Consider the following 18,051-nt stretch of genomic DNA (forward strand, 5'->3'; position numbering starts at 1 on the left):
GCGGTGGCGGCTGTGTCCGGTAAAGTGCGGCTGCTAACTACGGGTAAGCTACTCTAGTCTTCTTTGAAGTGTATTTTTCTTCAGACACGCACAAGTCTGCAGCGACTGGTGTTGAATGGGACAACTTGCTGAGTATTGCAAACCACAATCAATGTATTTTTTAATTTTTTTTTTTATAGATTTTGGTTAGCTTGAAACAACACACTTTGACACCTGGTAACTAACTAAAACTAGCTCTGTGTCCCTAGTATAACCATTTTAATAAAACATAATATATGAATTGGTCTCTGTCTGTCAGTTAAAAGTCAGTTGGATGCCAGTTAAGGCTAACGGTTAGCCAGCCAGTTAAACTTAAAAAACTAACATAGGCCAGGAGAAGCCTGTCATCATGGAAAAAATAATAAGTATTTTTTTTAATCAAATGGATTAAACTATAAACTCACTTTCCATTTAACTTGAACAATTCTGATTGTTGTTTTAAAAAAAAATGTTTTTTTTTTCACATTTCCTGTTCAAATACAGGAGGTCATGTTAGGGTGAAGTATTTTAGAGATTGTTCTACAAATATGATTTCCCTTAATTATGTTTTTCTTTAAATATGGTGTATAATGAAATAATCAGGCTAACATCAACGATAGCTCACGTAAGCCATTAGCCGCAATAGCAGAGCTGGATGCTATCCTCATTTTAATAATATTACATGTCACTTAATGTTACAATCGGGTGTGTCCGCTAATACCGTGTAGAAAACATATAAAACTAGAGACAGGAAATACAAATGCACATTATATACATCATATTCAGACCCATATATTATGCTTTTGTCTGTTTCATTTGTGTATGTGTTTTTTTTTAATTCAACAGGGTTCAACTGTATTATTTCCCCAGCTCCACAACAAGTGTTGTCCTGATAGTCTTCCATAATGCTAAGAATGATAAACTCAGTCAGATGGCAGGGTTTGTCTGTGGTCTTGTTTGTTTATACTGTGTTCCTCTGATGAATCCCATGACCTCTGCACTTCTGCTCTCTCTTCCTGTTGCATTTTAAACGTCTTCCTGTTTACCTGTGACCCTTCAACCTCACAGATACAGACGTAAAGGCAAATGACACTACTTTATGTGTATTTGAACATTGCTGCCAAAAAGAAGAAACTGGCTGATCATTTTCTCTGTAATGGAGAGTTGTTTTGTTTTAACTTCCTATGTTCACATACTGAAGGATAAGATAATTTATATCCATCAACAGCTGCTTTTACAGGCCAATCAGCAGAGCTTTAGTAAAAGGCTCTTGTTGAAAACACAACCCTCAGTCTTTATTGTCCGTCCAGAGATATTTATGGCTCTTCTATAATACAGCACTGGCTCAGTACAAGTGAAACATGAAAGGTTCACCTTTTCACAGTTCACGGAAATGCTGCAGTTATTAAAGGTAGCCGGTTGTCAGTGGGTGTCTGGGGCTGCAGTTGCTTCAACCATCTAATTGGTATCCAGGAAGACAAGGGGCATTGTGGTCTAGCTGGACTTGAGTTGTAGATAATTGCTGCTGTCCAGGTTCCTCAGCTCTTAGGTTTTTCTGTGAGATGATCTGTGCAGCAAGATCTTTATATTTCATTACCACATATGAGGGTTTTTTTAAAATGGCTTTATCCTTACACATGTCTGATCATATTCGAGAAAAAACAAATGGTCCAAGATAAATGTGGGTGTTTCTTAAAATCACCTCATTGCTTCCTGCTTCCTTTCACTCTGCGTCAGATTATTGACCTCTCCAGCTCTTGCAGCAGTGCATGTAACCCTGCACAACTTGTTGCTCATCCAACAGGAAAAAACAAATGGAGCGGAAACAGCTGCCTCTTGTGACCTGCTCTACCTGTTTCTCTGTGTCTCTCACTGTTCTACATAACAGTTCTTTTGAAATAGCTGGCCATGTTCAACCATCTCTAACTAATGAAATTCTGAACCTGCAAGAGTAGCCAACACTTAGGAACAACATCTCTGTCTGAGTGTCACAGTAATGGTCCATAAAACTGTGCCTGCCTGCTGATAGACATTTGTGAATGTGCTCAGTGTTTCTTTGGCTCAAAACCTGCTGTACATTTCAGCTAAATGTGATCGAATTGCATTTACAAGTTTAAAGATATCCTGTTGATAGATAAACGGTGATACAGTGTGAACAACTCCTGGGGAAGAATGAAAAGTAAGCAGCTGAAACTATAAAAAGATACCTGTTACAAACAAAATATTCATGCTGCATCCTCTTTTTTTAGTATCCCTGTCCAGAAACATGCCTGTCACAAGTGGACATTTTGTCGTTGTTTCGTCAAAAAGGTATTCACTTAAAATTATATAAGACACAGAAAATCAGCAATTCTTCACATTTGAAAGGCCCGAACCTGAGCATGTTTGTTTTTTGCTGATTAAGAAACTTTAACGATAAATCTATGATCAAAATTGGTGCAGATTATTTTTTGACATTGCCTTCCTGAGAGATTATCCTGCTAGCATAGCTAAGAAAACCCCCCTCTACTCAATAAATAACCTAAAGAAGGTTATGTTTTTTTGTTCCGTTTCTATGTTGGTTTGTCAGCAGGATTACAGAAAATAATACTCCTCCATTTTTTTAATGGAACTTAGTGGAAAGGTACGGACCAAAGAATAACCCATTGCATTTTTGGAGAGAATCTGAATCACGCAGTGGAGAGATTATTGAATTACATTACATTACATTACATGTCATTTAGCAGACGCTTTTGTCCAAAGCGACTTACAATAAGTGCATTCAACCTGATGGTACTAGACATAGACCATAGGAATCAAGTAAGTACATAACTTCAAGAGCTAACTGTCATTGCTAAAGGAGTGCTATATGTTAAAGAAGAAAAGAAGAGAAAAGAATAAGAGCTTTTTTTTTTCTTTTTTTTAAATATATGTTAGGTGACCATGACTTAACCGAGGTATTGTTGGAAGAGATAGGTCTTCAGCCTGCGGTGGAAGATGTCCAGGCTGTCTGAGGTCCTGATGTCGGTGGGGAGCTCGTTCCACCATTTGGGAGCCAGGACAGAGAAAACTGGAGGAGGTTTTGAGGCGAGTTGACCCACGCAGGGTGGGAGTCGCCAGCTGTTTGGCTGATGCAGAGCGTAGAGGACGGGCAGGGGTGTAGAGTTTGACAAGGTCCTGGATGTAAGTAGGACCTGAACCGTTAGCAGCAGAGTACGCCAGAGCTAGAGTCTTGAAGCGTATCCGCGCAGCCACCGGTAGCCAGTGGAGGGAGGGAAATTATTTTCACTTTTCTTGTGAGATAGGGCATCTGGCCTTTCTCTGTGCCTTCTATTCTAGTCTAGGCAGGCTTTGTTTAGTGGAATGCTTTACATGGTCACACATTCACAATTTTGGGATTTTGGAGTTTTTATCAACTGAGCAGTCAAAACATGAAATCACTGTCTGCCTTTCTTTGAACAACATGTGGCCTCCTTCACTGAGAATGCTGTGAAAGCTCAGCTTTGTTTGTAGTGAGACTAACTGGTCAAACAGTAATGAGCTGTCGTGGCTGCCGGGTCAGTCCTCTGAGCAGGCCTCACAGAGGACCATCTGGCCTCTGCTGTGGAGGCTGACAGCAGCTGAAACAGCCATGTGAGAATATGACTGATGGCTCTCTGCCCACGCAATCCCAATCTGCCAGGAAAATGCCGCTCAATGTGTGAAAAATATCCACCAACGCAGTCTTTTCCTGGATCAGGTGGCGGGGCAGTGGGAAAATGGGAAGCGGCCACTTGGCTGCATGTGCTGTTTTTAGATAAACATCTGTAAGGGATCCTGCAGGTGGGATTCACATTAATGCGTGCGCATATACACTCTGTGTGTGTATTATCAAATCAGTCTTTTTTATTTTTGTATCTTATGTGTAACACTCTGGTGGGAAATGATTTGTTTACAGGATGCAGAATAGTGAGATGTTCTTCAAAGTGCACCGGACAGCCGAGTCAAGAGAGGAAGTGTGACACAGCCTGAGAGACAAATAGCTTGACATTTACGCACAACAATCTGTGAGGCCCAAACCACTACAGCAGCATCAGTCTCTGCTTTATTGGAACTCTGAGTGCATGCTGTCAAATATATATTAAAGTAACATCACTCTGTAGACTCTAGATTTTATTAAATCCACTACAGCTGACGTGAAGATAGAATTAAACCGTAATACTGATCTTGGTCGTTTTTTAAGTTCATGTACAGAAGGACAACCGGAGCCATTTGTGTAAAAAAACAGATGTTTTAAGACTGTTGTATCCCCTGATCTTCAGCAAATGTGTCTCATGCATTACCCTGATGTAAATCCAGCAGCAGTATAGAGCCAGCAGGTGTCGACCTCGCAGCTCAAAAGGATGATGATGTGTGTGCTGTCGACAGTCCATAATAAGTCTGCGTTGCGATGGATGTACAAGCGTGTGAAGGCAGTTCTCTGGCAGAAGGCCCAATTTGTGTCAGTGCTGTTACATCCTGGATCTGTGTTGCACAGCTCTGCACGCGCTGCAGTTCAGCTCATGGTGGTTTGGTAGGCTGAACTGGACATGGTGCAAACCACTTTGGGCTACCAGAGCGAAGTGCTGCTTTCATTTGCAAACAACTGCCTACCACAGTGGGGCATGGAACAAGCAATTTAGGCAATTTAGTTGTGGGAAGATGTTAAAAAGAAGCCACACGAGTGCAGATGTGGAGGCTGAAAGTGCAATTAACAAGATTCCTCTTTTGGTTATTGGAAGCCAGTACAGTGATTGATTATCACTCATTAAGAGTGGGCTAATAAACAGATAAAACATTCAGATGGGCACCTTTCTTCGAAATGAGAAGTTGTTAATTTCATTAATCAGTAAAACAGTCCATTATAAAAGAGACATCTGTAAAACTGTCAGCTGGAGCTACAAACGAGGAATTACCACTATTTTTCTTGGATTAGTTAGTCTACTGATCAATAATTGAAATTATACCAAGTTGAGAAATTTTGTGATTGTACCAAGTAACATTTATTATGTTTCAGTTAATTCACATTGAGATTTCTGTTAGTTAAAAATATCAATATCTCATTTATAAAGCTTATGCATTCAGAAAGATATAGTATTTCCATATATATTTCATTAGCTTCTGCCTCTTTTTTGCAGTGAAAGAATTGAGGCGATTGTGACTGAAATCTTTAGAGCAAAAACTTAATGTTTATGATAATTCATGTCAGTAGAAACAAAAATAATAATCACATCTTTGTATTTGAATGATCATATAAATCAGAATAAATTAGACAAACAACATGGTCTGTTTAATAAAAGTGGTTATTTTAATTTCCTGTTCACTCCATCGTGTTGGTACAGTTCATCACTCTCTTCAACCAAAAAAATCACAAGTTTCTGTCTCATTGTTACAGTCAGACATTTCTTTCTGATAGTGTTGTCAGTTTTGTGCTGGAAGCTGCCGCAGTTCCAGTGAGAAACACAGAGGAGAGATTGCTTACATTAGTGGTCCCAGTTCACTGTAACAACAGGATTTTATCTACTGGATTAGATCAGCAGCACAAAACACTGAGAGAGGAGAAATAAAACACACATTTAAACACCAAAAACCTACATATACTCTTACTTTACACACACACAGCCATATACTCACTCGCACGCACACACGCACACACACATTCACAGCCGCTCAGTTATTTCTATTGAGAACGACCACACACTAACACCAGAAACCAACAAACACCAAAGTAACATTACCTACAGTACAAAAATCAAAAAATATCTCAAAATATACAGTTATTATTTACAGCTCAAGTATACACCCTGTCACTCTTACTTTAGATACTCAGTGTGAATTTATTTGAATGTACATCAATATGTACAGGTTAAATACATTTTCTTAAATACTATAAATATAACTATGGGTTTGGTCACATAAAGACTATTTGCACCATTAAATAAATACACTATTACTCTATTTTTGTTGAGTTAATCACAGTAATTCTACTGAGTAAAACTCTAGAAGTTGCTTTTTAGTACATAATGCAATACAGCTGACACATGGACAAGTCAATGAGACCCTGGAGCCGTTGTTTACAGTAATTAATATCAATACTAAATGCCACTATTCTATTCTATACTACAGTTTGTGAGGAATTTGAACCACAGTGCAGAGTATGTTAACAGTGCTTGGGAATGTTTTTAAATGCTGGAGGCCAGACCTGCTGTGCCTGGATTGGAGAAGTGGGAACCTTGGCAAAATGTGGCAAACTGTGCATCATGTATTGAAATAGGAGGATACATAAACTTTTGTTTGGTTGTTCTCTATAAACTCAGGGTTGTCCTTTTTGTGTATGCATTGTGCAGATCAATCTGTAGCTACAGAACAAGCTTATGGTGCAGTTTAGGTTCTTGCGAAGACGCCATTGCATTTCAGTGTGCAGATGTATCCTCCATTGACCCCTCAGAGGATGCAGGAATCACATCATAACTAACATAATCTGTAAGTTTCATCAGCCAGTTCACCCACACTGACTCTATTTTTAACTCATTGACTGGTGCTTGCTCACCGAGGCTCCTTTGTGCTCACTTTCCTGTGCTTCCATAAATGTGCTTGAACTCTAAGCCAAAGCTGCAGGTGTGTGTCTTCACCTGAGTTGATGCTTATCACTTGACCCAAAACATCTGGTTTCTTGTACGTCAGCACAGCAGTTCTGCATGTCTTTGTAGATATTTTTAAAGTGGCTGAGTGGTATAATCTGGCTGTAGTGTGTTCACATGATCATTTTATATCTTAATGCGATCAGAATGGAGAGCTGTGACTTTTCTTGTAAATTAAAGCTAATTGGAAAGGTCCTATTGTTTTTACAGTGATGCATTAATGCCCTTCACTCCTTGTAATACAAGCAAAATATCACGGCAATCATAGATACTACTAAGTACCAGGTACCGTAGCCTGAAACCTGAGCACTAGAACCATGTATAAGGTCATCGAGTGCAACAGAGATGACATGTTTTGGTTCCCTCGACAGAGACTATTTTTTCGATTTAATTTTGGATTATTGCAGTAAATAAATCCTGTAGCACTAGTTCATGGTACTTACACATTTTTGATAATATTCACAAATAAACCCCACTTTTATGATTTTTGATGTGTAAATGCAACAGCCAGACCTAAAAGGCTAAAGCTAGGCAAGAAAGGAACTAAACCACAAGTTCAACGTCACCACCACCAAGTTGACAACATTTTAATGTCCCACACAACCTCTGTGCTCATTTGGCTAAACTGCCTTGAATAAGCATTAAAAGATTTAAATTTAAATGAAAATCTCATCAGTTTCAGTCATCTAACCAAAACCCATTGACTTGAAGATGATGGAACCAGAAGTGCAAAAATGCTAACTTATTTCTGGGTTTAAGGACTCTTTCCTGCAGCAATCTATAGGCATGGGTCAGCATTTACACTACATAAAATAAGGAGTACCAAACAGTGCCAGTCAGTGGGAAGGAATCATTAATCAATATTGATATCATAACAGGGAAAAACATTATAATTTGTGAAAATACTCAGATTTTAAAGACATGAAGATGTGCCGTACTAACACACCAGAAACTTGATGTTTTTGCGAAAGTGCCTTGCGATACATTTGTGTATTGTGCCTTTCATAGACATTCAGCCCTGGATCTCTCCTTATAAATATTGCTAACCAATACATATTCTGTGACAGCATTCTTGTGATTAATGACAAAGCTTTTGCCAAACCTGTTATTTAACAAACAACTCCAGGGTCTAATTAACCTAATTAAAGTGCTCAAGTGAGACGAGACATTGGTCCAAACTCTACACAAATGCACCACATCATTGAGAAAACTAACTGACAAAAGCATAAGGCAAACAGACAACAGAGAGGCCGTTCAGGCACCAAACAATGTGACTGACTGTGCTTCACACTACATCTGTTCAGTCTCAAGTATTGGTGTTGTCTCAGGGAGGGGCCACAAGAGAGACGGAGAGTCATTGGCTCCTCCGCTGGCCAGCAGAGACACCCAGTGGTGAAATCTGTGTATTATTCCAAACATTTACATCACTGCACAATTTCCACATGATACCCCTAAACATAGATTTTCATACAAGATTATACATAAAAAAGGCTTTAAGTTTTCACAACCCAGTTCACAAAAAGACATCAAAGTGTAGATTGTAGTGCTGATGAAATGATGTCCGCAGTGGTCACAATTTGAGGAATGTACAATGTTCAATTAAACATCTTTCTCCTCATGATATATCCACAGCGCAGCATGGCAGTGAACCTCTTACTCAATGCACTGTAACAACGTTAGAAATATATTCTTGCAGGACCTCGACAGTAAAATGTCTCGTCTGTGTGTCGTAGAACAAACAGCCGTGCAGGTGCAGCAGACAAAGCAAGGTGTCTGCTCTTCTCTTCCTCCTCCACATCAGAAGAGGATCTGTATCTATGGTGCGTTGCCACGGCTTCCCCTGGGTAACGCAGCTCTATTTTTAAAGAGGCAGGGTCACCAGGAGCCTTCGTTCAGCGACAGACGACGCACTTGCACATTTGCACGTACACAGAAAGAGAGAACTCACATTTTCCCTCCTGGTCTGCCTCTCTAACACACAGACGGACGAGCGTGAAGCTGCTTATCTCTGCTCGTCCACTGCCACCCCTGCCCTTCTAAGGCATTGATTAAAATGGAAACGCTTGATTCAAATGATTGATTCAAATGGAAAAGCTTTGTCTCAACCAGTTGCGACTGGAACGGCACAGAGACGACGTGTGCGGTGCCGTTGGCTCCAGAGCCTTGTTTGTTGAGGAGAAAGGTTGATGAAAAGAAAAAGTGCTGCTCTGTGTTAAGGCTCAGAGATGCTCTAAAACGATAGCGGGCGTCTGTGCTTCGGTGTTCATGGAGAAGGAATGAAGAGGCCAAAAGTTTCCCCTCATTATGCACTACTGCGGTGTGTATATACACGATTTATGGTGACATGTCAGACTATTACACAACACATATGTACAATATTCTACATCAGTGGGGAAAACAGGGATAGAAGGAGAGCAACAGTTTTACGAGGACTCTACTTTGACTGGTTATTATTGCTGATGCATGATAGGCACAATAAAGATGCAATGTGCTTTTAACACTGTTTACACTATCAGAGGCTAGGTTTTTTTCAGTTTGTTTTGCTGGTTTAATTGTCTCTCAGCAGGATTATGGAAAAACTACCGATCAAATTTTCAGTGGTGGAAGGGAGAAGAAAGAACCCATTAAATCTCTGGGCAGATGCACTAATAATGTCTCACTTTTGATAACATTTTAAGGGCAATGCAAGTAAAAATTAGTTCCCGTCTCGGAATAATCACAAGAAGGCCCCCTCAAGTTGGAAGGCTTACATTATGAGATGAGCGTTGCCGTGGCAAGGTTGTGCCCTTTAAGTGCCCCTCTAGTTACATACTGTTATGGATGCGTTTCTAACCATTTTGTTTCCTAGATGAGAAATGTTCTCATACAGTGATACAGATCATGAAAATATGAAATTCTGAGTCTCCTTCCATTCTCAAACCACAAATAACAATCTTCTACAGCCGAGCCAAGATAAAATGATGATCTCCCATATCTAGGAACATCCAACCATCTCAAAAATAACCTTCTCCAAACTGGTGAACACACACGGTTCAGTACAACGTAAAGCATTTTAGCGCAGCACACACCTTAACCTCAGCCAGAGCTTGTTACAAAACAAAGCCTGTATCTAAGTCCTCAGTGGACCTTTCTAAGCTTCCTTCCTCCCTCTGTTCCTGTGTTGTCCCTCTCTCTCTGCCCCTGTAATACGTTGACAGATGGAGAAGGTTGTCGTATCTGGTGGGACTCACATTCCCATGATCCCTTCGTTGCAGCTGGGATTGACTGGCAATTGGCAGCACAGATCCTATGGCGGGGAAGAAGGGAATAACCGCAGGCGAGAAGCGTAGGGGCAGAAAAGGAGGGACAGAGGGACTCAGCTCTGGGGGTTAAGGTGTGATGAACGCCTTCACAACCGGCAGTGGATTATCTCTCCCTCTTGACTTCCTCTGTCTCCCTCTCTCCAAGCAGGTATGGGGTTTAATGGACGGGCGGATCTATGAGCTCAGCTGATCATAGCTCGGACTCGGGCGAGCCAATGTTCTGGTAGCCCGTCTTGGTGCTGGTGCCATAGTTGGTGTTGGTCATCTCCTGGGTGCCGCCGGGGCCCAGGTAAGCGCGGTGGGCGGGCATCGGGGATGGAGCCTCGCTGGGGTTCTTGCTGAGGATGAAGCGCTGCTCATCCTGCTCTTCCAGGTTGGATATGTCCTTCATCATGCCTTTACGGTAGGAGACGGACAGCTTGTTTGAGCCGTCTGAGATCAGGTTGAAGTGGCGGACGATGAAGACGAGGGGTAAAGGCAGCATGGCCACCACGATGAGGGAGTAGGCCATGGCTAAAGCCCAGGGAGGGTAGCTATGGAAATGCTCTGCGCCCTAGAAAACAAGCGTGCAGAGGATTAGGAAAACACAGAGGTGTAAAAACAGGAAAGAGGAGAAGGACATTCATGAAACAATCATGCACTGTTTATCTCAACAGAACAACAGAACACTGACCTCAGCCTCCACCCAGGCATTGTATCCTGCAGGACTGACGGCCATCTCGATGACAGTGGCGATGATGAGCACCACCAGGACAGCTGGCGACACGTACCTCCACATGTAGTAATAGAAGGAGTAGGGCCTGAAACCAAGCATGTCCTCCAGGTCCTGCATGAACCTGAAAAAAAAAAGCAAAAAAAGGAAGTTTAATCCCTTTAGTGGCCACGACAGCTACACAATCATTTTGTGAATTACCCCCTGGGTGTCTATTGCCATGCTAGCAGCTCTGTGGGACTGTACTTGGGCACAGAATGCTAACATGCTGACAATGACAATTTTAACTTTACTGTGTTAACATGCTAACATTTAATAATAGCTGAGCCTGTTGGGAATGTCAATGGTTTTGCAGGTCTCATCCCATGAAAGCTCAGGGGATGAGATTCAGCCTTATATGAAAATATGTCTTCAGTCTACATATCGATTCGAGTTACCTCTTTGTGCCATAGATCCAGGCTACAGAGATGTTCTCCAGGATCACCACCACAGTGAGGGGCAAACCAGCTGAATAGTCATCAAACATGGCAACAAAGTAGTTCCCTGAACGCTGCACAAACAGCAGGCCTAACAGGAAGGCTATGACACAGCACACCACTGAGAAAGAGAAGAAGAAACATCCAGTGAGAATCAAAAACATTTTAATCTAATCAAGCACAAGATATCAGAGTCTGATAGCTGGAGATAAGACAGTCCGCTCACCACACAGGATCTCTTTGCGGATCTTGAAAGCATCCAGTATGGGTGTGGTGATGCCGGTCATGGTGCCGATCATGCTTCCCAGACCCAAGTTTATCAGCATGAAGAAGAACATCACAGACCAGAAGGGGCTGGCAGGGAAATGTGTCATGGCCTCTGTGAAGGCGATGAAGGCCAGACCAGTGCCCTGCACCGCCTGGAGGATGGAGAGGAGGAGGTGGAGGTCAGGGGTGGCTATTTTTTATATATTAGGACAACTTAATATTCAGAAATACTCAACAATCACATTAGCTTGTGAATTTTCCCTCTCTAACCTTGTTGAGCTCATCTTCCAGCACACAGGCGTCCAGGCCCAGCTGGCCGAAGCTATCCTCCTTCACCGTCTTAATGACGCCGTACATCTCTGCGTAGTCCTGGGTGGACAGGTGGGAGAAGTTGATGTGTGGAGGGATGAGCTCTTTGCTCAGCACACCTGTGTTAAGGAAGCCCAGAATCTTCTCTGCATTGCTGCACACAGATAAAAGGAGATGTGAACAAGAAGGACATGCTAGTGTGTAAAGGTTATAGTAAAAATGGCTGCCAAGAAAAGATCGGTCAGGTAGCATCTGTTGAAGTACGACACACTCACTCGACGACACACTTCTCGTTCATGACGTTGGCCTTGAACCCCAGGACAGCAAACACAACTAAAGTGGCCAGGATGGAGGTAACAAAGTTGATGACGGAGACCAGCGTTGCATCAAAGTGGCAGTTGTTGTCTCGCTTGTTGTAGCTGGAGAAAGCAATGACACCTCCAAAGCCGAGACCGAGAGCGAAGAAGACCTGCGTGGCTGCTTCTCTCCACACCTGCGGCTCCAACATCTTTTCCAACTATGGAGAAGACATTTTTTTTTTTTAATGATGTAATTTTTTCCTATTTTTTTCTTAAAAACACTTGCAGAAGTAAATAAAATCCATGTGTTTACTCCTGTTGCAAAATACTGCACTTTTTATTGTCAGGAGATTCCTCATAAAAAATAATTGACACAGCATTACATAGTATGGAAGCCTGTTTCTGCCAGTAAAAAAAACTTTAAAAAATGGTGCTGCAAGTCATTATAATAAGAAATGTTCTCGAACTGAAGACACGGTAACCCAAAATTATAAGAAACTTTCTGACTGATTATCTCAAAGTAATCAGTTATCTTTCAGAATCAGAAATACTTCATTGATCCCCAGGGGGAAATTGCTTTGTTACAGTGGCTGCTAGATAAAAAGCATGCTATACTAAATATGCAACAACAAAATAAAATACAAATGCAACAAGTCTTAAATCGTAAGTAAATAGAGATATGTATAAATAGAAATAAAATGGAAGTATAGACATAATTTTGAAGTAAATAGAGATATGTACAAATATGTATATAACTAAAAATAATGAGAAACATTTCAAGAATGTCTCTAATTATTTTGAGACACTAAATCATTATTTTGACAAGTTAATGTCAAAGAAATTCTTTATAGCTTATAATATACAGGTATAAATACTGTACAAAGCCGGAACACCAGCCTCTGCTTGGTAGTTGAAGTCAAATATTTATATTTTTTTCTTTATTAAATTGGCGTAAATAGACTTAATGTGGATCAAGTATAACACTATACTACTAACAATAAAATATGGATCAGATATAACACTATACTAATAACATGTAATTATACATACTCACCACTAGAGGGAGATATCAACCCAACACATGACACAATGTGAATAATAATGATGTTTATGTGGGAGTGGCCTTGGTGGTAAAACAACTAAACCCATCAACCGCTCACAGCTGAGCAGCTTGTTTAGACAAAGTGTCACTTATAGACTGTGAACAGTCAGTGAATGCGTGATCAGGACAAAGACGGCGGTGAGCTTAAGACTACATTGTACGCCTTCGTTTCACCACAATTACACTGTGAACAACCTCAGCAAAATACTATTATTTTTAATGTGGATATTTCCTGCCATGGCCGTAGAGTTGCTTCTTTTTTAGTTTTTTTTTTTCTCTCACCTTAGGGGTGAACATGTGTGCAATGCCGTCCACTGCTCCCTTCAGCATCAAACCTCGCACCAGGAAACAGAAAAGCACCACATAGGGGAAGAGAGAGCTGAAGTACATCACCTAAGAGAGAGAGAAAAAGTCAGGTCCATTACACAGTGTTGCCATGGACACGCTTTTCGGAGGCCTCACACATGGAAGAGGATCAAACAGCAATCACACACACACACACACACACACACGATGAATCAATTCCCAAACTGCTTTGTGTTTGCTTGGCACTGAATCTGTGAAATCTAACCAAATGTGGAGAGGACTTCTTGAGGTTTGAAGGGATGAGTCAAAAATCCTTCCTACAGCATTTCAGGGAATCATTGCAGTATACTGACGCTAATTGGATTACTACTTCTAGTGTTTAAAAAGCTGTGTCAGACCTTGGCGATTCATGTACTTTCCTATTGAATATGTGGGCTGCATGACTCACTCCCTGGATCCAGATTACAGGATGTTGTTCCAGTTGTTGCCAAACGAAGCATTTTCCATCTACATCCTGAACCGGTCTTTGCTTGGTTCAGTTTAAGCTTATTAATGTTGCATGTGTCTCTCTTCCATAATAAAGAGATGAGATCTAAAAATAGTTTTAGTGCCGATACCTTTGACTGAGAAGCATTAGCAAAGTGAATAAAACACTCTCTGATATGAAGGAATCATTGATTAAAATGGATTTTTGAAAGCTTTTGTTAAAATGATTTGCTGTATGCATCTTCATTCAGTCTTTGGTGTTTGCAGGCTCTGCCCCTGCTATAAAGCCTTGGAGACCCCGTACCTTCCCAGAGGACTGGATGCCCTTGATGACAGCCAGGCAGACCAGGATCCAGGCAACCAGCAGAGACAGGGTCATCTTCCAATTCAGGCCGCCCGTGTCGTCAATGGAGCTGGTGATGTTGAGAGTCTGGCGATACCAGAAGTAAGTGGTGGCCGAGCTCTTCTCACACTCGGGCTCCACAACTACAAAAGCAAAGAGTAAAGGGAGGGAGGTGGCAATAACAGTGGAGTCTGAACGTACACAAAATACATGATGCACATCCAATTTGGTTTTGTTTGTGAATAACTAGTGATGAAAGAAGTAGAGTATATTTTTGCTTAATTAAAAATGGCAAAACCAAAATGTCCTGCTTTCAAATTTCACTAAAAGTACAACAGTATGAGCAGCAAAAATGTACTTGATATTCATCAAAGTAAAATACAAATCATGCGGAAAGGTTTCTTTTAAAATGTTGTATTCATTGGTTTATTATCAGAGGTGTAGACTTGAGTCACAAGACTTGAAATCGAGTAAGACTCAAAGTCACAAATTTGACGACTTTCAGCTTGACAAAATCAAAGAGTTGCAACTCAATTTGGACTTTAACACCAGTAACTCATGACTTCACTTGGACTTGAGCCTTTTGACTTAAATATACCAACACCCAAACTCAAAGATTAAAAAATGTGCTGAATAAACCAGATTTACTTTGTCTGAACCAATCTGACAGCATCCAATCAAGTTGCAGGTGATAACCATGAAGAACTAATGTTGCATTACTGAGGGCCAAGTGGTGGCAGGTGGGACTTGAAACTCAAAATTTAGGATTTGGAGCTTGACTCTGGACTTGCTCTACTTGACTTGTGACTTGCAAATCAATAACTTGGTCCCACCTCTGTTTATTATTACTGATGCATTCATGTGTGTGTCTGGTGTAATTATCTTAATCTTGACTGATGCTAAAAGTTAGCTAATTAAACTGCTATACCTATAACAGTGACTCACATTTTTTAAAACCTGTCATTCAGTTTAAACACTTTAATTCTGACAATACATTTTAGTCTTTTACTGAGTCAGAAAAGCCATATTTTCTTTATTATAAACAAGCTTTTCTAACATCAAGAATAATTTTTTATTCAATGCAATAGGCTATTACTTTCTCTTATTTCATTAGTGACAGAATTCTAGAAACCTCAGTGTATGTTTTGAATGTAAAATCTTAGGTGCCACTTTGGAACTGAATTGTTAAAAAGGCAAAAGGCACCATTAAACATTTGGTAAGCCGACAATTTTTTTTTTTTTAACACTTGTTTATGTCCATGTTTACTAAGTTGCAGTTTTCTTCTTCAGTGCCTTTGCTGTTGAATTGCTTGTGTTTTTGGTGCATTACCACCACCTGTTGTTTAGTGGAATATTATGGAACATGTGGCAGGAAATGTGTTGAGTAATTTGGGTGTGTGTATGTGTGCTTCTCTAGGTGAGTGCATGAGACAAACTAAATCAGGACCAACTCATTAAAACATCTCTCCATTGTGCTGCTAGTCTTTAACTCCACAGGGAATCTTAAATCTACAAGGTGCAAGTGCCTGTAATTGTGAGATAAATGTGGTGGAGTAGAAAGTACAATACGAAGTAGAACAAAAAAAATCTCAACTAAAGTACAAGTACTTCATTATTCTACTTGAGTAAATGTACTTAGTTACTTTACACCCCTGCACATTGTTTATCTAAATCCTGTTGGACGCTCCGTAGCATCCCCACTGCATTCATTAACATAAGCAGAGTCGACATCCTGCTCTCTAATGTTAATGTAAGCTGCTGCCCTTTTCTCTGCCAGAACCTGCATGTGCTTCCACCATGGGCTACCAGCTGCCAGCCATTCAGGTACCGACACTGTCTGCCGGGTCATACCATCTAACAGGCCTCGCCAACCAAGCTGCCCTGTAGGATGACGTGCAGGGCCATCGTGGCTATAGAGATGGCACAAACACTGTTCTGTTAGCCTGCAGAGGCACTGCTGCGTGACTGCAGAGCCACAGCGCGGCAAGCTGTTTTAATGCAAAGACACGATCTGCAGCTATAAGCACTGCCCTGCGTAGCACTGGGCAGCTTGTGTGCATCTGCTGAGATACTTTGCTGAATATGGAATAGTCTTGCCAGCATTCATTTTTCCTCTATGTGGTGCTCTTTTGTCTTTTGCTGCATATCGCTGTTATAGTTGCAGCTGTGTTCTGCGGTGCTTTGTGTTGTGCACTCACTGGCTTGGCTTCCATTTCTCCGGATGGGGCATTCAGCCCAAGGCAGTGGATACTGGAAAGACTGGAAGAAATAGAAGATGCTCCAGCCGATAATCACATTATAGTAGAGGCCCACGAAACCGCACACCTGGGGGGGAAAGGCAGAAAACAACAATACTTATCACTCCTGAAAACAATCACTATGTCACCACACGACTACATGAACAGCACAGGGGACAAACAGCATGCAGTTTGTCGAGGTGAACACCTCTTCTTGAGTCGGGGCACAGACGCTGAGCACACAGCTTAAGTCGGAGTGTGTATGAATTATTGAGCTGTTTGCTCTCAGCAGCCAAGGCTGGGTCCTCTATGAGAAAGTATTTATAGCTGCTGTATCTCCCTCTGCCACATCCGGGCTGCCACACGCCTCACTGCCTCAGGCCAGGCCTCTCCCTGCCCTCTGTTGCACTAGATTGATGAAATCACCATCAGAAGGACTGATGAACAGAAAGACTGACGCAGTAGATCACTGACTGAATGTTTTAGGCTGATGACGCTGATGGGATGGGTGCATGATGGGTCACTACTCATGCAGATGATGGGGACAGATTATGACAGCGATCGGTGCTGGTCTTTACATGCCACTTGCTGTAAAAAATCAAGAGGAAGTAATACGAGCAGGCAGAGGGGAGTCCAGTGGACTGAGTTCAACGGCACATTTGATGTTGTTGCACATAACGTCAGAATCTGATTCGAGAAGTGAAAGTGAGAAAATGACCAGCTCAGATACAACACCAATTTAATAACAATAATAAGCTGCAGTAATCATGCAGACAATAATTTTAGCACTGTTTATGGCATCATAAACTCTCTCCAATAGGTTTAATTGTGGTTAATCAATGATTTATTATTGTTTAACAGATCAGTAATAAACCACAAAGGCTTCTTTTGATGGAGCGTATCTTCTGAAATTGTAGCTCCATTTATTGTTTTACTGTCTAAATGACTGACTGGAAATAATATGTCACAGGTTTTGCCACTAATAATGAGACATCAAATATTAGTACAGTAGGTCATGAATAAATCAGCCTTCCTCCAGAAGCTAGGCACTCAAACAGGTTCTTTTATGGATTCATTAAAGAGAGAGGGAGTCAACTTGAATCTACAATATAAATATATATATATATATATATATATATATATATATCCAGTGGGAAGTTTTCATGGGTAAAATGTATCAAAATACCCATAGAAACCTTTTAAGTCTCTCCTGCAGCAACCACTTCACCACTGGACATTTTCCACTGTGATAACCTTTGGATTATATTGTGATTGGCACAGTTTCATGCACACATTGTGAATGAAACTACAACCATTTTACAGCCATACATATAAAGCTTTTATTAAGAATTTTATTTCATTAATTTCTGTGGGTCATCATAGTTAGGTACCAGGAAGTACATCAAAACAAAAATAAATAAATAGCAATTTTAGAATTTCATCAATATCAGAGTTTCATAGTATTTCATCAAAATCAAAGTTACTTCAGAATTTCATCTGTCTTATTACGTTTAATGCTTCCCTTAATACTAATAAATGGTTATACAGACCCACCC

The 18,051-nt window shown here is 40.8% G+C and overlaps 1 protein-coding gene and 1 long non-coding RNA gene across 2 annotated transcripts in view; one reads left to right on the plus strand and one right to left on the minus strand.

Moving 5' to 3' along the window:
• Positions 1 to 18,051, plus strand: part of LOC131971371 (uncharacterized) — a 19,967-nt gene continuing 1,916 nt past the window's right edge. The window contains exons 1-2 of the long non-coding RNA XR_009394371.1: positions 1 to 43; positions 14,183 to 14,360. This is a non-coding gene — a long non-coding RNA (uncharacterized LOC131971371). The remainder of the gene's footprint in view (positions 44 to 14,182; positions 14,361 to 18,051) is intronic.
• slc6a17 (solute carrier family 6 member 17) overlaps positions 8,932 to 18,051 on the minus strand; it is a 23,256-nt gene continuing 14,136 nt past the window's right edge. The window contains exons 5-13 of the mRNA XM_059332792.1: positions 16,457 to 16,583; positions 14,220 to 14,401; positions 13,406 to 13,516; positions 11,998 to 12,239; positions 11,684 to 11,876; positions 11,373 to 11,565; positions 11,108 to 11,267; positions 10,632 to 10,794; positions 8,932 to 10,511 (exon numbers count right to left, since the gene is read on the minus strand). Of these exons, the coding sequence (XP_059188775.1) occupies positions 10,149 to 10,511; positions 10,632 to 10,794; positions 11,108 to 11,267; positions 11,373 to 11,565; positions 11,684 to 11,876; positions 11,998 to 12,239; positions 13,406 to 13,516; positions 14,220 to 14,401; positions 16,457 to 16,583 (1,734 nt within the window). The 3' untranslated portion in view covers positions 8,932 to 10,148. The remainder of the gene's footprint in view (positions 10,512 to 10,631; positions 10,795 to 11,107; positions 11,268 to 11,372; positions 11,566 to 11,683; positions 11,877 to 11,997; positions 12,240 to 13,405; positions 13,517 to 14,219; positions 14,402 to 16,456; positions 16,584 to 18,051) is intronic.

Source organism: Centropristis striata, chromosome 5 (assembly GCF_030273125.1).
Source record: "Centropristis striata isolate RG_2023a ecotype Rhode Island chromosome 5, C.striata_1.0, whole genome shotgun sequence".
In the NCBI taxonomy this organism is placed as follows: domain Eukaryota; kingdom Metazoa; phylum Chordata; class Actinopteri; order Perciformes; family Serranidae; genus Centropristis; species Centropristis striata.